The sequence below is a fragment of the Ambystoma mexicanum genome, chromosome 14 (assembly GCF_040938575.1).
Source record: "Ambystoma mexicanum isolate Mex_15411 chromosome 14, UKY_AmexF1_1, whole genome shotgun sequence".
Lineage (NCBI taxonomy): Eukaryota > Metazoa > Chordata > Amphibia > Caudata > Ambystomatidae > Ambystoma > Ambystoma mexicanum.
The window spans coordinates 424,643,245-424,664,803 of NC_090940.1; the positions used below are offsets into that span (position 1 = coordinate 424,643,245).

The 21,559-nt window shown below is 44.9% G+C and overlaps 1 protein-coding gene across 1 annotated transcript in view; it reads right to left on the bottom strand.

Moving 5' to 3' along the window:
• Positions 1 to 21,559, bottom strand: part of ATG14 (autophagy related 14) — a 1,873,818-nt gene that overhangs the window by 384,459 nt on the left and 1,467,800 nt on the right. Inside the window, exon 8 of the mRNA XM_069637604.1 lies at positions 13,067 to 13,157. Within this exon, the coding sequence (XP_069493705.1) occupies positions 13,067 to 13,157 (91 nt within the window). The remainder of the gene's footprint in view (positions 1 to 13,066; positions 13,158 to 21,559) is intronic.

Sequence of the window (21,559 nt, forward strand, 5' to 3'; positions counted from 1 at the left end):
TCAGCCTTCTTTCTTTCAGATAATAAACATTTACACTGTCTTCTGTGAAGGCATCATAAAATAACTCACAGACAACAGATTTACTTTTCTAAAACAAAATGTTTTATTTCTTGAATGTCAGAATGGAGCAAGGCCTATTTTGCCCTATGCTAAGGTGAGATTTTCATACCTGAATAAACTAAGGATATTCAGTGTCATTAAGTTCAACTCAAAAGTCTGTCTGTGTCCAAAACCTATACTTGCCCTCACAACTAAAGATATACAATGTGTAGGGAGGTCAGCAACCAAAGAAACAGTGTTGAAAATAAAGTTCGGAGCTTTTTCCAGCTTCTGGCTCGTTTTTCAGCTTCTGCTTCCCCAAGTCCAAAACAGTTTGACAAAAAGACCTCTACGATCCCTTCCCAAGTTCAACACAGTTCCAACAGGACTCTGGATTCCCTTCCCCACGTTCAACACAGTTCACAAAGTCTTGGGGTTCCTTTCCCCAAGAACACAACTCTTCTAACTTCAAAATCAGGGTAAATTCAACTTTCTCAGCTTTCAACAATTATTCCAAATTCACTTGGTAACCTTTCAGGCTTTTCACCAATTCACATAGCTTCCTCCTTTCTTTAATCACTTGAACACTTGTTAAGCAAAACAGTTTCAGTATCTTGACTTGTCTTGGTTCTTTCCAAGAGAGGGGTTACTCGGTCTAGGTGCAGTTGTCGGACCACACAGTCCACCCATTACAGGTCACGCAAGCGATAACCCATGGCACTTTGTGATGTTCACTTGTTCTTATTGGACTTCCTTGCCAACACAGGCTTTCTCTCTGAACCTGTGTCATTTGTCCATATTCAATTATTTTTCTCCTTGGCAGTCGCTTGGCTCTGCCACAACGTGACTTTCACACAATTCACTTTGTGGTGTGTATTCCTGGTCACCACCTTGCTTTCACACTATTCAACAGTGTTTATCACTTGCTTTTCACTTGCTTCATAGATTTACATTGTCCATCAATGCATTTTACTTGCTTTCACTGTGTTCGTAAAACGCACATTTTTCTTTTCACTTGTGCAGTATTTTCATATACTTTGCATATCTTTTCCTTAGTTCGATATTCAATAATTCATAAAGTACTTTGCAGCTTGTCCGGCATTCAATAATCTTCCCTTCCAGATCCATTTATTACAAGATTTCATTCGATCGGCATCTTCCTTTGGCCAAACCCAGCCCCTGAAGCTACCCCCGGCATGAGTGTTCTCTTTCTGTCACTTATCGGTACACTGCTGCGCCATGGGATGCTTTTGGTTTCTTCTCCTGCAGTATTTTGCTGCCCCATTCACTTGTGGGAGCTGCGGCGAGCAGCGCTCATCCCTTTCGAACCTTGTTGCTGCTGTCTGCGGCTTCTCAGAGTCTTCTGTGTCCCCCAGCTCCAGCTAAAGACGCGCGGCACAGGGATCTGCAGGGCTTCCAACACTTTTGCGGACCGTTCGGTCCTCAGCATCCTTCTCGCTCTTCTGCAGCACTCAGCGCCCTTTCCACCGGCCCCACTACAGCATCCTTCTCCCCAGGCAGGTCTCTCCTTTAATCTTGCTTGTCTCAACTTATATGCACCTGTAGCCCCTCAACTGCCTGCAGGTGCAAGTACTTTGCCTGATCACATTTACCTTTATTAGTGGGACATGCCTGACCATGGTAGTGGTGTTCCACAGTCCTCTCTCTTGCCTCAGTACCAAAGTGGTATGTATAAATGGAAGTGTGCATTACTCCCAGTTGCCTCTTCCTCATCCCATTCTTAAAGGAATATGAATGTGGGAAAGTGCGTGTGTGAAAGAGGGGAAAACTGGTAACCTACAAAGGTAGGAGCAGGGTGCTTTCTGACAAGGGAAAGGGGGATACCATGCCTCACCTGAAGACATGCTCTCCCCACTCCCCAAAGTCCCTCCACCCAGGTGCCCCTCCCTCGCATATCCACCCCCAGGGTCAGGTTCCAGAAGCGATGGCCTTTCCCTGGCCACCTGAGAAGAGGATCCAAAGGGAGAAGCTGGGAGGATGCCCTCAGGTTCCTCACACTTATTAGTTTACCTATATAATATTTAAATTCCTCTTTTTCAACTATTTGGCCCCCCAGAATCCTGGATATGCAGGTCCACAATTCTTTATTGATCCAGGACTTTTTGATAAAATTAGCAGATTTTATAGAACCATCCGGATTATTAACTAATGGCTGAACAATGAGTGTTCGAGTATAATGAATAGAAAAGGGAGAAGAAAAAAGTCTAAGTCAAACAAATATTCAATTAATGGAAGAAGTTCAGAATACAACATTGGGATATTATTTTCAGTAATGAGATTCGACCTGCAGAGTCTATGTTGGTGAACTGAAAATGGGGTCACCATTGTACAAGAATACATATATACCAAAGTGGTGGACAGCAAAGAAACAATACAAAGTGTTTATACAGATAAACAGGAAGATGAAATGAAGGCGGTTAAGGGCGCGGGGTGTTGGCGGCCCGCTGTCTGCTTCCTGGTCCCTGGAGAGACACCGTACCTTTGGCCATGCCCCCTCGCCTTCATTTACTGCAGTCCCCGGCCCGAACGGGTGAAGCCCGCAGGGTTAAGGGTGCGACGTGTTGGCGGCCCGTTGTCTGCTTCCTGGTCCCTGGAGGGAACCCATACCTTTGGCCACGCCCCCTCGCCTTCATTTACTGCAGACCCCAGCCCGAAGGGGTGAAGCCCGCAGGGTTAAGGGAGCAGGGTGTTGGCGGCCCGCTGAGGGCGTTTGCGGTCCCGCGGGGGCCTGACCCACCTGACTGGTCTGGACTGGACTTTGAGGTGAGCCAGCCGTTGTGGTGGGCCTCAGTATTGGGGGCGGGGAGAAGCTGCTATGCCACAAACTATGAGTGCTCTGGAGGGGTGGTAAGCCATCCTCTCCCTGTGGAATCCCTGGAACTCTTGGAACCTTTTTGCCTTCTTGGAGTGGTCTCCCAGGGCATCTCACTACCCATTTTACTTGGTTGGCCCTCCTAGGGACCCAACCCTAGGAGCTTCAGATGAAGGAGAAATCTCTTCCCCTTTCTCCCCCCACCACCTGTTGCATTCCACCCTACTCTCGAAACTTCATGGACCCCCAGACCCACAGCCAAACCGTAAACCCCATTGTGGGAAGAACAAAAAAGAGGGTCTTGTTGTGCATGGCTCTAGGGGTCGAGCAGGGAAACGGAGTATGTAATGGGAGCCTCTGTGGGAGTGGAGCACCTTTGGCCATTGCTTGCGATATAGAGAGAGACATGGAGGGAGCCCCTTTATCATGGTCCCCTGGGACCTGCGGCACCATGCTGCTTCCTCTCTCAACCATCAGCTTGGCTTGCCCATCTCGGGAGGCACCCCCTGCTAACTTGCTTACTCCTGGTGGGGGCTTTGACTGTGTATCTAGTACTGACCTTCTGAATAACTTGGCAAATGGCTGTGAGAGGATCTCAATGGGCATCTCGAAGTTGACTGGTGGTCCTGCTCCTGTGCCGCTGGACTTGCTGGCCCCAACCTTGGCCTCACTCAGTGCTCCCTTTTTGGAACTGGCCCCCTCTTATCCAACACCTGGCCCAGGTCATGTTACCCAAGTTCTGCACCCGACACAGGTTTTTCCCGAAGCACATTCATTCCCGCCTCCTGTGCCTATGTCTCTGGATGTCGGAGGTATGGGTGCAGATGGTTTGGGTACGGGCCTGGGAGAGAAGACCAGCTCTCCATCCAGCTTTGGGTGTCAGCATATGTCCGGGACTAGCTCATTCCTTCGTCTCAGCCCTCTTTGGGCTTCTAAACCCCCACTAAAGGAGAACACTGTCCATCAGTTCCACCTTCCATCGCTTCCACCAATCTGTTAAGTTGTCCCTGTCAGCTTCTGCTCCCTGAGCTGGATGAGATAAAAAAACCTTCTATTCGTCCTGATTAAGGGGGTGTTGAGTGACAAGGGACAAGGAGGTGTGGGGAGGGGAAGAGCGGGCCCTTCAAAGGTCAGCCGGGGGGACCGATTCTTGCCTCTGCTAAAGGAACACACTCCTCGTACCCTGGACTGTCCCATGCCTCTGTGGCTAGGCCTCCCCCTTCCTTAAGGAGCTGACCAGAGGCAGTCCTCCCCCCAGCATCTTTCGAACAAAGCGAGACCACCGAGATCGAGCCCTCACCATTGCAGAACCCCGTTAGGAGAGCCCAGCGCACTTTGTGCCAGGTGGGGAAGAAGGTTAGTGCCCTAATCCCTGGCCTTTGTAGGGCTCCGTCTGGGCACCATTTACGTGAAGGTTGTAGCAGCTCCATGGTGTCCCAAAACTATCCATCGACTCAAGAGAACCAAGGGACGCCCTTCGGAACAAATGCCTACATTGGTTGCGGACTGTGGGGGAATGTGGGTTTGTGTCCAGGGGCTCTTTGTTGGAGTGTAACAGACTGCCCAATTCCTCAGGAAATATGGATATTGTTAAATTAGTCTTTTAGCAACACCGGGAACCCCACTGGCAACAGTCCCCTTTTAGGGGCAGATTTGACTACATTGAGTCTGAGGCGGTATAGGAACTACCAGGGGTTAGGGGCGAGCGCGACCCGACCACTGGCTTACAAACCCGTTTGGGGGTTCTCATAAAGGGGGCAGTCTTTTGCAATGTTCCGTTGTCCTTCCTTTGTTGTGTTTTTGTTATCATGTACTAGAATTATATTTTTAGTTTTATAATTGTATTTGTAGGATTTTTAGGATGTATTTTGATGGTCTTTCTGGCCGAATAAAGTTGTATATCTATAAATGAAATGATATTTTATTTATATAGCGCTCATACACAGGTGTTTCAGATAGGGGGAATAACAGTTTAAAGTAGGATTTCAAATTGGGTATCGAAATTCTGCTGTAGGTGGCTAGCTGAGAAGATTTGACGGGTCGGCTGGTCTGCTTTTGGTGTCACTTCTGTAAGGGTGTTGAAGAAAGAAGCGGACACAAAAGGTGGCATGGATTTGGTTAGAAACATATTTCTCAAATAGAAAACCTTGCTGTCTCTTTCTCCAAAAGCGGTTTTCCCTGCCTTGAATTAGAATTGTCAGAATGTCTGTCAAATCAAAGTTCCACCGTCCTGTGTCGAATCTTACTCTAACCACTATAACTAAAAGGATAAACTAACAACATACATTTTTCAGAAGAAATGCTTGCTTCTCCTGCTTCTTTTTTTTCTTTATTGTTTTTAGTTTGAAAAATCAAACTTTTACAATAATTTGTTATACATTAAGTACTTGAGAATACATATTTCTTTTGAAAGATGATGCATTTACAGCATAAAAATTAATAATGAAATCTCATAAAACACACAAAAAAACAACATAGATTTCTATCAAATAAAGTAACACATACCAGGTATTAGACAGAAATGCAACAAGATTGTGGCTAAATTAGAATATTAAACAGTCCATCTATCTAGACACTAAAATACATATCCACAGAAATAACAGTAGGATTTAATCAATCATTAGCATGTATGAAGAACACATTTTTTAGCTTCCTTATTCAAGAGGAAGTCTACTGCAATATATTAAAACAGACATGATAGTATATTTCATCTTATTTTCCAGATACACATGTATATAAAGCATTGCTACCTTATATCCCGAAAGGAACCAAATTATTAGAGGTAGTATGTCATCTATCTTTGTTATTATTATACAAATGCAAAAGATTCCGATATTATGATCAATAAGCTGAAGCTGTGGACCAACACAACTGCAAACTAAACTTCAGGTACACTTTTATATGTTCACATTTTTTCATTTTTCATTCAATTTGTTGTTGTTCAATTTAAAAAAAACATTTAGGGCAAGAACTATAGAATGATTTTCCACCCTGATTAGTCTTAACCACATTAGCTCTCTCGATAGATCGGTATCCCCCAATTGAAATTTGCCAAAAATCAAAGATCTCTTTGCCTCAAAAATTGACAATATGTAACTAAGTGTTTTAATGATTCTTCCTGTAATTCATTAATACAGAAACAACCACACGCTAACTTGCAGACATCATTAGAGTTATTCCAATGCTTGACTCTAGCTAGTGTAGGGTATTGTTTAGTCTGTATCTTATATACAACACACAGGCCCTGTTGCATGGAAAAAGTTTCAGATAGGGTCGCTTTATAATTATTTTTGCAGGAAGGAGCATATTCTTTATAGCTTTTATAGGTACAGATAGAATCAATAGTAACACACCAGTCATATTCACAGAGTTTCGTTTTTACATACCCTGGTCGCTTACATAGGTCGTTGCAGCTCACATTGATCTTTTCTAATAGCCCTGTCATTTTTTTCACTGAATTTTAAGATAGACAGAGGGTGTTTATCTTTTAACATCTTAGCAAAGTCTTCGTATAGAGAGATGCGGGGTGGTGATAACATTTTTAGATAATTAGACAGCAATCTTCAAGAGTACTTAGAAGAGAGCTGAAATTCCAAGTTCAAGCCTTGTCAAGGCGTTAGGATTGGAATTAGCAAGACATAAAGTACGCTTCCAAATCTTCCCCTGTATTTGGCCAAGGGTTTTTTCTATGTTGCCTAGACACATATCTAACCCATAAAAAAGAATGGGTTCTATTTTAAGCGTGTAAAAATCTAATATAGGTAACAGAAAATGTACAGAGTTTTTTGTAAATGATCTTCATTTCAGATATAAGCGGAGTTATTTTCAGGTTAATGGCAGAACTCCACATACATAGAGAAGCGCTATCACACAGATATTTTATGGCAAGTGATCGTTTGATGGGTGTAACCTCTTATGGACCAATGAAACCGACATTATTTTTTCTGTTCGAAAAAATTGTGATGTGCGATTTTGATGGTATTAACGTGAAGATTACATTTTTTGGCATAGGTTGAACATTTCTGAAGTTTCACTTGGAGACCAAAGGGAGATTTATCAAAAAGTATAATGTCATCTGCAAAAGCCATCCATTGTAATTGGAGATGGCCAAACTTCACAGGAAAGCCAGCATTTTCTGCCCAGATCTCATCAAGGTCAGAGAAAGAAATTAAAAAGGGTAGCAGCTAAATTGCATCCCTGTTTTACTCCAATCTGAGTGGGAATAGGGGTGGGTCAAAGCTCCATCAGTGGTGATCCTAACTCTATAGCATGTACTGGAATACATTTACGCTATCATAGAGATGAACTGTACAGGGAAACCCATTTATGCATTTTGTCCCACAGAAGCTGCCTAATCACGCAATCAAAAGCAGCTGCTATGTCAATGGACACCATGTATATGGGACCAGTATTGACTAATTTGGAGCATGCTAAGATGTGCGCTAGAACTGCTGCATTTAAGCTAGTGCCCATCTTCTTCCGGAACACTACTTGGAACCTAGACAAAATATTATGGTCATAGATGCTTCTCTCAGGAGAAGCATAGCAAAACATTTTTCTGATACGTCCATAAGTGCAATGGGGTGGAAATTACAGGGCTGGGATGGATCACCCTTCTCAAAACTAGGTTTTAATAATTGAGGTGAGCCAGGACTTCGGAATAGTATTTGTTATAAAGATATTATCACATGTATTCTTAAGAATACTGGCCCACAATCCTGGGTCCAGTTTAATAAAGCATGCAGGAATACGATCCGGACCTGCAGTTTTGAGTATTTCAGTTTGTTTATTGCTCCCTCAAATATCTTTGATAGACCAATTGCACGTATTAGATGCAGAATTTAGGTAAGAAGGCCTACTTGGTGTATCATATTCTTTAGGCAACTGATATTTGTTAGATATGTAGGTTTTCCAAGTGTCAGATGTAATCAAAGAATTCATAGTGGAAACGTGTGCAGAGTCAGTATTTCTTAAGGTAAACCAAACAGATCTTTTATTATTTCAACATAGATTACGAACCATCTTCTGGTTATCTACGATACACAAAGATTGTTTGAGAGATTTAAATATATGTTTGAACTTCTGAGAAATGAGTGTCTTCTCATTGAGATTTGAGGTGAAGGAGACAGGTCGAGCCCTAATTGATCTGAGTTCCTTGTTTTTTTCTCGTTTTAATGTGACAATTTCATCATTATATACATGCGCATGTCAGGTGTCATCATCAATTAGGGCATGCGCCAACTTTTCAAGTAAGGATTGGATAGTCCTATCATTCTGAGCTTCGATTTTGTAAATACAAAAACCATGATTCAAGGCATTGGTGCCCAAAATAATTTCTTTCTTGACCATTGCAGTGAGTTTGGTACAAAGTTTGTTATTCCAACGTATGGACAGATTAGGGCGATCAATTTCTGTCAGTCTAAGATCAGTGGAGCTATCATGAGAGCAAATAGGTGGTTTATATACACATTTATTATCAGATGATCACCGAAACCTGGATCGCAAGTGGTCACTGGATCACATAAGGTAATAAGAGTAGTAGATATTTCAAAATAATCTATATAAGATTTCTTAGCACCACTGTGCCAGCTGTAGGTAGGGGAGGTGGAATCAGTTGCGATTAATTGGATATCCCAATTTGCTAGAAATTATTTCCATTTCTTACCTCTAGTAATAGCCAAGGTTTCCTTATATGGTCTAGAATTCGAGTCATAGGGCAGGGACATATGTAAGCAATTACAATTAAAGTCACCACCAATTAGAAATGTATAATCCGCATAACGTATCAAAGCGTCTTCCAGAATTCCATCAATTAATGCAAATAATGCATCTGGAGATCTTCTAATCGGATTCCAATAAATGCACAAGAACAGCATATGACAAAGTGATGAGCCCTTGATAGAAACATCGAGAACCAGCATATCGTACAAAACCAAGTGAATCGTAGATGCAACCTTTAAATTGTTGTTAATTAATATTGCTAGGCCACCAAAAAGGTCTACCAAACATTCCTATTTTAGCTAGAGATAGGGAGGTAGAGTACCCATTGATACAAAATTGATGCTGGTTCATGGTCTCTTGAACAAATATTATATCGGGATAGTTGCTATAAAGCAGAGAATGTAACCATGTATTCAAATTGTTAAAACCACACAAATTCCACGAGACAACTTTGAGTAGATGCAAGCTACTTTTGGGTGGCAGGATCTTTGGCTGGTGCTAGATTTTTCAACAAGGGCTCAAGCCAGGATCAGTCTTTTATAATTGTGGATAATGTGGCAAATTGAGATAAAAGAACCTGCTCATTGCTATTAGGATTAGCAGTATTTGGAGAATTCTTATCAATCACTGTTAAAGAAGAAATGACAGTTTCCACAAATGTGTTCGACTCCTCATGTGTTTTAAAAAAAATATGGTGTGAGTCCAATCGAGGAAAGATCTAATCTATATTGGCAGATCATTTTAGTAATGATTTCAGACTGAAGTTTACAGATCATCTGGTTGTTATTATGCAAACTTAGAATGATCCACTCAATATCTTTCGAGTTAACGAGTCTAAGAGTGGGAATACAGTTAAAGGCATGGTGGATAAAAGATCGATTGCACCTTTGGCTCCCGTTTATAGCCGGATCGCTCCACCACCCTATTGTGTTAATAAATTGTGGCTCAAAAAAGACAGACTCAATTGACGTTTTTATCTTTACTTCAGTCAACGTCATCGGTTGAGAACTTTGGGGTTCTGATATAGATGGTATGGAAGAATTATTACTACATGAAGGAACCAGTATTGCAGAATTCAAGTTTTACCAGAAATCTACTGTCAAGTTTCTAGTCATATTTTTATTAGAGATAACTTGAGGAGCTATAGAAAGAGATGGCTCAGGTGTAGATTTCTTGACACCAAGTCCTGTGCCAGATTCTGCAATAGCATTTCTAGTCACCTTCCTATCGTCTCCTGGTTCTTGAACAGTGTTCAATGAATGTTCTTACAACAGAAAATTCCAGGGGGAATCTCTCCCTTGCCCTGGCTTACGGCTTCATCCAGTCTTTATGGAATATCCAGAATGGCTCCCTTCTCCTGGTATAAATGTATGCAGTTCCCAAATAGAACCAGGGGGAATGACTCCCTTCCCCTGGCGCCTTCAACACATGTACTGGGCCTGTACCAGGAGAATGACTCCCTTCTCCTGGTGTTGCTTGGTTCATTTCACAATAAGGGCATAGGGAATGACTCCCTTCCCCTGGCATCATTATCACTTCTTCCGATACCAGGAAAATAAAACTCCCTTCTCCAGGTATTGCTGGTTACAGTTCCTTCTCATTGTTGAGGTCCCAGACCCTTCTCTGTTGGCCAGAGTCCTCACACAGACCCTATCTAAAGTCTCCTCTCCTCCCAGGTGGCCAGGGAAACGCAGACACTTCCTGATCCTGGCCCTTATGGTCGCATTAGCCAGGATGATCACCTGGGAGGAGAAGGGCCCCAGGGGAAGTGGAAGTGAATTATTGTCAGCATTTGGTTAATGTGGAAGTGGGGAAACAAGAGTGGCAGGAGGGCTATCCTTTTGACAGGAGATTTTCAGGTGGTGTGGAGCATAACCTTGATTGTGTTGCATTGTATTTCCCTCCCGTGTTGGTGTTTGCCAAGATACAGGACATTGCATGTGGCAAGTACACCAGGGCAGAGCACCTTGTAGTAGTAGTAGGCCTGGCAGGTGATTGGACCAGGTAGAAATATGTGTGTGTCCTTAGGGATAGTTCGACTGCCACACTGAGAATCACTGCAGTCACCTTGGATGCATTAACGACACGGAGACAGTATGCATTCTCTGTACTCCAGACATAATAATACATCTGGAGTACTAGAAAGGTCTCCAATGCTAATTATGCCCCTTTCTGTTTTTGTATTGAAGGTTTGGTTTTGACTCCCAGGTTTCATTGAATGAATGAAGGTTGAGGGAACACGTCCACTGCATATCTCCCTTGGGAAGCTACAAGATGAGATTCCACGCTTTAACTAGTGTTGTACACCTATACGTCTTTATGAGCATTATGTTGAAACCACCACATATCAGACCCACTCTGGGTTAACTAAATTGGCATATTTACCCCTGAAGAAGTTCCTAAAGCAATTTTTAATGTCTAAAGGAACAAAACATGTAGGATTTATTTACAGCACTAGGTCAAGTGTTTGATGGACACAGAACCCATATGTAATACAGACAGTGTTGCTATTACATTAACTACAGAGTTACACACGAATTAAGAACTCTGCATTGCGTCATCTATTTGTGGTCTGTTTACATATTGTATGCTCTTGAATCCAATTTTATTTTCTGTATATGCATATTTGCACTGTGTAGATTGTATTGAGGTTTTTGATGCTGTGAACTTAACTGTTATATTTAAGGTTTTTGAACTGCCATAGATTACCTTGCTGAGTTGGTGTATTTACTAGTGAACGGAACCGAATCCTTTTGTTAAGAGTGTTTCATTTAGTTTATTTTAGGGAGGAAAATCCTTGTCAGGGTAGGGATAGTGAGGCTTTTATCCAACCTTTTAAGTAGATAAATTGTGATCTTTTGAAAAATCACAAAGTTGTCTGCCTCACATTTCTGACCCCTCACGCTCCCATTACCTCTTACAGGGCTTTGATACATTGCCGGGACTTCCCGGGACCGGGTCAAACTTCTCCGGCTCTGTGCACTTCTACTCTCTGCAATCACGGCTTTGCAGTGTCTTCCTGGCTTAGGTCTGCCCCAATCGGCGGGCGGACAACTTCTTTGGGGTCCTCTTGCTGCTCTCCACTTTTCCACATCTGTCGGCCTGTGTTTGAATCTCCCGTGCTGGAGAATTCAGATGTCGGCTGCTTTCCCCCAACAGGACTGGATACCACCATGTGCTTCTCTTTACGTCTGCATTCGGCTCTGCAGCAGGGCTTGACACATCCAACAGTCCTTTGTTCCTTTTTATACATTGGACCCAGTTCCTCCTATGCAGATTTCATAAGTCCTTGTTGTTTGTTACTAACTTAATCCTCATGCCTCCTTGGGGTCGCCTCGTACCAGTGTCATCACAGTTAAAGGTCTTCATGTCTCCTGTGTTCTTCCTCATCCTAGTACTTTCGGCTTTAGGCCCTATGTTACAAAAATACATGGGTTTGTTTTCAAAGTAGTGGCTCTGGACATTAGGGAGGGCTAAGGAATGTCGGGGAGTAGCAACATTTATTGGATTGTACCCCAGGCAATCGTCCTTATCCCCAGAGGGGAAGTCCCTCCCTTTGAGGTCTTCTAGCATTAAACCACCCCTATCGGGGACTATTGGGTAGCAGACTCACCTCCCTAGCCTCATCGGAAAGGGTTTCCCCTGCAGGGAGAAGTGACGAGAGTAGGTGAATTATAAAATGTTCTTTACCGAGTGTCAACATGCCACTGGAAAATGGAGGATGGAGGGCCATAAGAAAGACTCATCTGGCTGCAGTTCTAAAGGAAGATCTATTACGGCAGGCATGCAATAGTAGCCAGGAAGCACATGGAATTCAGGTGCTATGCATTTTAGCTACAGTGTAGAAGACAGAAGCAAGTTCAAAACAAATTTATATTTTGCCATCAGCAGGCACATTGACAAGCATTTTGCAAACAAGATCATATCCTTTACCCTGACAACTCAATACAAGGGCAGAGTATAGGCACTACATAGTTCAACACTGGATGAGTAAAGTTTAAATAAAAAGGGATAGCCAAGTCGGAACACTGCTTTGAAATGTGAAGCCATTCTTGCTGCTAAACTAGCCTTTTTCCTGAGAGAGGACTGTAGTTTTTGAATCACTGCTATCCTGGAGTATGAACGTTTAAATGTCCTATCTTGTTATTATCATCATTCATCAGCAGACTTTTTTCATTTTAAATCAAGGCCAACTTAGTGGCCAAATTAAGGATCAAGCACAAACACAACAGGGCATTTCCCTTCCAGACAGAACAAATACTCTGATGCCCAGTCATTACGGGAACTTGCCAAAGTATATGGGACTAGAAGCAAAGGCATTGAGTCAATGATGAATAATCAATGTTTAAGTATTTGCTTATAACAGAAACGTGTACAAATCTGATTTTGTGTACTATTATATATGCCAACAGTATTTTAAACAAAACAGTCCTCTTTGAACCGCTAAAAGCTTGCAAATCAATATCTACACACCTGTGAAAAGCAGAGATAAAGTATATTTGCATTCAGTTTATTCACTGCCCGAGTGAACTTCCGTCTGTTAAGATTATCTCCACAAAATTCACTGCAAAAAAACACAGAAACAAAAAAAATTCAAACAAAAATGTGAAAGTAAAAGCACACAAATCTTTACTAAATAATTATGAAGCTGATAATTCAACTTTTGGAACAGAGGGTTCACTTAAAAATACACATTTTTACATTTGCAAATAATTAACAGTATTTGTCTCCAGAAAGTCGGAGTGGTGGCCATTATTTCCATATAAGTAAAAAATGTCAGCAATTGCCATATGTCATCTCCCATCATACTATTTGATCGATTTGTCAACGTTTTACTTAATTTACAGTACTTGTCAGTGACATTGGAAGTATCAGCCAAAACTTGATTTAACCTTTGCCATGTTATGATATCCCGAGACATGGGGAGCTCCCTCTCACACATTTATTTCCATCACCCTCTCTTTCCTATCACAAATATGCCTAGATGGGGCTGCACGCAAACTGCGCTGCCCATGCGCAAGCTTTTAGTCATAACATGCTACATTAGCTAGTGCTCAGTACAGCAGTTCTATTTCACTCAATTCCATGTGTAAGACCAAAGACTGAACTGAAAGCATACAGACGTACCTTGTTGAGCTTTATCTTATATATGCATACATGTATATAAGTTCTTCATGTGAATTTTAGACAAACTTGGACTACAGTTGCTTGTTGTGGAGCGTGAGTGCATCAACAGTGCAGTGTCTGAGTAGGGCTGACATGGGAAGTCACCTTTAGGCAACGCTAACACTGCACAGCTTCCATCCAGATTAGGAGAGGAGCATGAGATAGCAGGCAATGATAGGGTGTGGCCCGTCCAAAAACTGCTTTCGAGTGCCGGCTCATTACAGCTACGCGTTATTATATTTTGCTCTGTAGCAGTCCCACTTGGCATCCGTGTCCTGATCGAGCCTGTGAGGAGAACTGTGCCCATTTGGGGGCACCAGCCCATGCACAGGAAACAGGATAAGAGACAGCATAGAGGTGTGCTACATTGACTAACACAATCAGGTACCCAAAGTGGACTGAGAGAGCTAGCACCCTGAGCGTAGCTGGTTACAGTGCAAGGACCACAGAGGTCATGAAACCCGCTCAGAAGCAAGCTCATCATAAAAAGAGGCACTCTCATAAGTCTTGATTTACACAATCGACAAAGGGGAACCAAGCAAGTCTACAGACAACCCCTCCCCAGTCAACCGAGGGTAAAAGCCTGGCTGCAAATCACAAGCAGTCTGCAACGTTCATGCACTGGGCAAATTAAAAAAAAACAAATACAAACATGGAAGAATATCTAGATCATGAAGACTGGAGTGGTGAGGAGAGCCAGGAGAGGGCTTTGACTCTATGGAGGACAAGGACCTCACGTTAAGCTTCATGAGAGTACTGGGTGACTCATGGAATCTTGGCACCGGGAGTGAAACCACTGCAGCAACAGTTGAAGGTCCTATAATCTATATTGGGAGAGATTTGTAGGAACAGACATTCCTAAGGCGAACCAATCAGAAAGGACTGAGAACCCAGCCCTGGCGAGGGCACACCCACGGGAAACCTTACGCATAAGGTTGGTTTAGGGCGGCTGCATGAGAACCCCTTACCCCTTGTGGTCCCCCTTCCCACCAAAACAAACGGTCCAAACAACAGAAGGGACTGCCACTGGAGGAGTTTTATGTGTGTAACAAGCTCAAACTGGCTTTATTACAATGCTAAGCAGTGCCAAGCCTCTGACTCCGTTCCCCAGGGGAGAAAAATTCAGTTGCTACAAATAAACAAATTCTGTCAAAAGAACCAGCTGCAGGAGGCACCTCAGACTTAGGGACTGATTAGAGTACTTGCACCACTTAAGAAAACAGGAGCTCTAAGACAGAGTGGATAAAATTAAAGACATGACAGGGAGACTGCCCAGGCAAAGAAGAGGATGAAATGTTCTACCCTGATATTATCAGACACTCCAGGTCTTCCAACTGGGTTCCCTCACCTAGAGTATCTCCGTACATGACAAAAAGGGTATGTTAACTTCTAGAAAAGGAAGCGAGATACAGAATGAAAGCTGAAACTCCCAGGCCCGTTCTGGCCACTAAGTTAGCCGATATGCCACAGCTCTGAACTCTAAAATTATCACATTTATAATTAAGGCTACCAAACATGTCTGTAAACGAGTTCCCAGGGCTTGGAGGGGATGCAAAGAAAGTCAAGAACCTGGCATGACCTCTGGCAAAGATTATGGACATTGCGGAAAGAGCAAGAGATACATGAGAGCCTGTGGACGTACAAGCTCTAGCTAACTGGGCCCAGAGCTGTATCTTTCTATGGGAATGCCAACTGTGCATTGTCATCAGAGAGGAAAAGTCTTCTACTGAAAATTAACAGCAAGCTGGCGATTTAGCCTCTTAAAGTTGGAAAAGTAGTGCAAGGCTTACTATTTAGCAAAACCTTTGCCAAAGAGATGAGCAGCTAGTTTGTGGGCACAACTGCTGCTTAGACAAGGCCCAATCCCCAATTAGGAGAATTTTCCCTAACAAGGATGTTGGTAGGGCCAGCCCTGGCATGTGTCAGTGAGTTTATAACACAGAGAAGGCCCCAAAACATCAGATCAGTTCTGGAAGAACAGACAATCAGACACCACTTTTCCGTCACTAGGGAGAGGTATTAAAGGTTGAAAAGGTACCTTCAGGCAACAACCTGCTGCTACAGGTGAGCAAGAATGAGTGTTCGTACCCTCTAGGAGATGGGGGGCAGGATGACTGTTTATACCAAATTGGCGAAAGTTATCAGGTGATGCCTTTGTATTGCAGAATGTGACAGGGTTTCATTTAGATTTCTTGTATCCTCCAGTTTAGGTCAGGGAACCAGCGTACATCAACTAGACCTAGAAGCATCGGGAATGGAAGCGTTTCTTAACCTATGGAGTATGGGTGTGAACTATACCTTTCCATTGTTAGCGCTGATCGCGAGGACTCTCAGAAAGGTGCACCACGACTTAGCCATAGTGGCGATAGTGGTGCCGGCTCGGATATCCCAGGTTTGGTTTCCAATTCTCATGCAACTTTCTGTGGATTTCTAACGAGTGATTCGTAGACATCAAGATCTCCTCAAAGATCCAACGGGGATGGTTCATCCTCATGTAGAGTAAGGCAATCTCATGCTGCTAGCTGGCAGGGTTTCGGGCAGAGACAGAAAATTACCTGGACTTTAACGACAAGCTGCTAACCTTAGAGAATTCTGGGCACCTTCATCTATAGCACTATGTGGTGAATGTGGGAAAGATGTTCTGAGCAGAGCGGAATTAATTTCATTTCATCCTCTCTAGTTCAAAGCTCAACTTTCTTAGCTTTGCTTTCAGAGGAAAGAAAGACATTTAAGACCATATGCATAAGATCAGCTATTTTGCCAAGATATGATCGAGTAGAGTGTACAACCATAGGAGAATATCCAGCAGTAGTACGGTTATTGAAGGGAATCAAATCATGCAATCCACTAAGTCCTCGCTATTCATAAAAATGGGACATTAACGCAGTGCTAGACCTTTTCAATAAATGGCCAGAGAACAATTAATTGTCATTAAAACAGTTATCTGGGAAACTAGTTACCTTATGTGTTTTATTTCTTGCAGTGGAGTGCCATATGCCAGAGCATTGGAAACTGACAGCAAGAAGTTTTCTCCTCGGAGAGAATCTTTCTATTGGGAAGCATACCAAGTCAGGATCAAAGGTCCTACCCTACCCCCTACTTTCCAGAAAAATTCTAAGTTACTCGCCATAGTGACAAACACAGTCCTAGCCCATGGTTCCCTTTCCTCCATACTACATGGGCATCCCTTGCTAAGAACGGGAAACGGAACCATTTTCACCCGAAAAATGTCTGTACCCCTTTAAAATGTAGGCATGCTGGGGCATGGCCACAGAGGCACGCGCTCCCTTGACGCCACTGTCCGGTGCTACACCTCAGTCCCCTTTGACACGTCAGTCGGATTAACCTGCTAAACTACGTATCTTATTAATGGGGGAAGGATGGAGGGATGTATGGAGGAAAGGGGACTATGGAGTAGGAGTATGTTAGTCACTATGGTGAGTAATTTATAATTACTCCTACGTCCTGTCCCCTTTGCTTTGGGTCCTAAGAAAACAGGTTCCTCAGGACCACTTGCCCAAATGCTGCATCAGATCTTGCGCTGCTATCCAGGAAGTAATGCTTGCAGAAGGCCGGTGGAGTGGCCCATGTAGCTGCTCTGCTAATGGTTTGCCATAGCACATGCGTCTGGAAGGCGACCAACGTTGCTTTGGCACAAACCGCAAGAGCATGCATGCTTTGTGGTACTTCCTTCTGCTGAAATGTATAGGTCTACTGAAAGTCTGTCAGCATCCACCTGGCTATGGAGGCCTTAGAGGCTTGGTCCCCTGGCTTAGAGTCGCCTCTGTCTCGCAAAACCCTTTAATCCTGTCTATATAGAATTTCAGGGCTCTTCTAACGTCCAGACACTGCACCACTCTCTCTGCTTCATCCTTTGGGTTAGGAAAAAAGGTTGGCAACACAACTTCATTTAAGTGGAATGAGAAGACCACCTTCAGAAGAAATGCCGGATGTGTGCAAAGCACCAACCTGTCTCGAATGGAACATGGTATATGCTTCTGTGGCCATCATGGCCTGAATTTCCCTCATTCTCCTAGCTGAGGTAAGACCCACTGATCGTGACCAGCTTTGTCTACCAATGCCATGGGCTCAAAGGGCGTAGGCGCCATTGTGGCGAGCACTACATTGAGGTCCGACACCGGATGCAGTCTTTTGATTGGAGGATATAGCCTCGTCAGCCCAGTCAGATGTCTTTTGACTACCGGGTTGGAGGAAGAGAATGACTCATGGTCAGAATTTCTGTAAGCGCCTATGGCGGCCAGGTAGGTCCAGCATGTCTCCACCTGTACCCCTAAATGTGGCAAGTGCACTGAGAAAGATAGAACCTGATCTAGCATGCATGCCAGAGGGTCTATCCCTTTGTCCTTCGCTCAGAGGCAAAATCTGGTCCATTTGCTTTTGCATTACCTTCTGGTGAATTCACTTTGAGCTTACTGAATAATTTCCAGGTTGTCTTGTGACAGACAGAGATGTTGCATTGTTACTTTCTCAGGTACTAGGCCACTTGGGCAAGCTTCTTGGGAGCAGGGTGAACTACCCCCTTGCCTCCTGCTGTGAGAGGAGCCTCCGATCGTGAATCAGTAGATTCACTGGACTCTTCACCGCAGCCGTATGAGGTCTGAGAACCAAGAACCCTCAGGGCAATTAGAATCAGGCTCATGTTGATGGATTCTCTGACCTGCGGATACCTTTGTGAATGAGCAGCACATGCCCTCATCCCATACTGCTGACATCTCCGGTTCTGCTCCGTGGTAAACGGGTCATCTGGGTCGGCACCATATCCTGAAGATGTCCGCTAGGACTTGTTCCTCTAGCTGCCACTCGTAGTTGTCCACCTCGAGTCTGCTGAGCCTGTCCGCTTCCAGGTTGGACTCGCCCGGCAGTTGAATTGCCGACAGCCATATGTGATGCGCCGTGGCCCACTCCCATATCTGTATGGTAAGCCTGCACAGGAGGGTGATCTTGTTACCACCTGCTTGCTGATGTACAACATCCATGTGGAGCTGTATGTAGGCAGAGTGCCAGACCGCTTATTACAGGCAGGAAAGCCCAGTGGGCAAGCTGGATGGCTTTCAATTCGAGGAAACTGATGTAATTTTTTCATTCCTTCCTCGTCCATGTTCCATGCACGCTGTGCGCGTGTAGGGTGGCGCCCCATCCCTCCATAGAGGAATCCAAAAGTGATAGTAGACTCCGGAGGTGGTTGCCTGAACTGTCTGCCCCCCCCCCCCCCCAGGTTGGTATCCTGTCTTCACCATAACAGGTCTGGTAAGAGGACCGCTGGGATACGTGATGCCAAAACCCCCAGCAGGCGTTGGTACCACCAGGCCGACGTATTTGGTCTGCTAAGGAAATGGCCATAGCCGCTTTGATGGCTGATACCTTCAGGTCTGTGGGAAAAATCCTCTGTTTAGTATCGCACATCCACCCGAGGAAGACCAAGGTTTGTGTGGGATGCAGTTGAGATTTCTTGTGAGTGATCGAGAACCCCAGATTGTGTAGGGTGTCCATAAGCCTGGAGGGCGATTGCTGAACCCCCTCGGGCGATTCCACCCTGACCAACCATTAGTCGACATATGGATATAGATGGTGGCCTTCCGATCTGAGTAAGGCTGCTACCGCATTCATCAACCTTGTGAACACCCATGGGGCTGCGTTTACCCGGATCAGCAGTACCTTGTACTGAAAATGTATTGCCATCACTCTGAACCTCAGGAACGAGTGGTGGGGCTACCACATAGGGACACGTAATTATGCATCCTTCAGGTCTAGGGAGCACGTCCAGTCTCCCCCACACAGACACTGCTATCAGCGCTGGCGCAATCAACTTGAATTTTTGGAGTGTGAGGGATAGATTCAGGAAGGACAGATCCAAAACCACCCGCAGGCCAGCCTGGTTCTTTGTATCATGAAAATCAGCGAGTAGAACCCCAAGCCTTGTTGGGGAAAACTTCCCCCACTGCTGTACCAGTGAACGGATCTCCGCGAGGAGTACTGGTGTCCCGATTTGAGGGCGGGAGGAGACGAAGGAGGTTCCATAGGGACTGGGTGGTGAACCCGTGCAAAACTAGAGAAAGGATCCTGGGATCCGAAAAGAGTCCACCAGGACTGAGTGAGGAGAGAAAGCCTGCCCCCAACTGAAGAACTGTGCACTGATGTTTGCGCTTATGATGGCTGGGGGACCGGTCTCGTTGACTTGCCTTCTGATTCCGGAAGCCCCTGAACCTGCCAAAGGTGCTTCCCCTGTCAGGCTTTGTTTGGCTCTGTTCGAATGCCCTGGGCGCTGGCTCTGCCAGAATGGCCATTGATTTGGCTGTTTCGGAACTATTTTTCTTTTTGTCAAGTTCCTCGTCTGTGGATGAGTGGAAGAGGTCTCCCCCTCAAATGGCAGGTCCAGGATAAGGTCTTGTACATCCGTGTTGCATTTTGGGGCTCTAAGCCATGCTGTTCTTCTCATATCTGTAGCTACGCAGATTGCTCTGCCAGCCATGTCGATATGGCCTACAATAGATTCTAAAATATCTTGAGCCACTATTTTAGCCTCTGCCAGCCCTGCCTTAAATGAGGCCCAATTGTGCACAGGGATGTCTGGTAAGAAGTCCAATATCTCCCTCCATAGCTTTTGGTTTGCTGTGGCTAACATCGCGTCTGCATTTGCCAGTCGCAGGTGGAGAGCAGCATTTGAAAAAATATTTTTCTTGTATGCTTCTAGCACCTTTTCCTCCTTGCCCAACAAGGCTGAGGTCAATGTGGAGGACTGGGGCTTTGCATACATGGACGCTGCTGCTATTACTGATGAATGTGGCTGCGGGTGCACCAACAAGAGCAGGGAATCCCCCTCAGCCTGCCTGTACTTGCCTCCAGTCTCCTGTTGGTGGGTTGTGTTGAGTTGAGTGAGGCTTTGTCCAACCCTTTTTTGCTAGGTCTTCAACATCCTTCTGAAAAGGGATGCCTGACCTGGAAGCTGATTTTACTGTGAGGGCCTCTGCTAATACCACCCCCTTCCGCTGTTCCTTTTGGGGCTGTGGAATTAATCTGCCAGACTGTCATGGAAGGCCCTGATCGATGACGATATGTTAGGTTCCCCCCTCCTCTTCAGTGTCCGTCTGGTCCGTAGTGCCCAAAGAGGTCAGATTCACAGGCGGTGTAGTCTGAGGTTTTGGAGCAGGGTGGGGGGCCGGTATGGCCAGCAGCGCCACTATGTTAGGCTGCGCAGGTACCTGTAACTGTGCAGGAGGAGACTCCACTGCACCCATAGGGATGGCTTGCTGCCACTGCACTGGGGCCAGTGGAGGCAGGTCCTTTATGATGCCCCTGATAATGGTGCCCAGCTGCAGGGATCTCATAAGCCTGAGGAATTTATCAAAGAACCTGTCCTCACAGGCGTGGGATGCATGCTCCTGTGCTATGGCCACGGTGGACGTGGAAGGATGTGCCATTGCCGCGCCCGGTCCACTCTGCACATAGTAGGGCTCTGTGTAGCGTCCCGGTCCCACATGCGGGTATGCCGTTCACTAGGAGACCGGAGGGGTGACCATCTGGGACCATTGCCCCCTAGAAGTGGCTCTGTGCCTTGCCACCGGCCCGACTGGTGCGCAGGTTCATGTGCTGCAATGCAGTGCAACCGGTAGGGTCAAAGGACCACTCGGCCGCAAGGCCGGTAGCTCGATGAGCCTCAGTAGCCGAGCTGGTGACAGTGCCTTCCTGGCACCTCCCGCGCGGATGTTTCCTGGGAAAGGAATCGCCCTTGTGAAGTGCTTTGTTAAAGAGAATTATCACCTTTGCCTTTGTCTTCCTGCG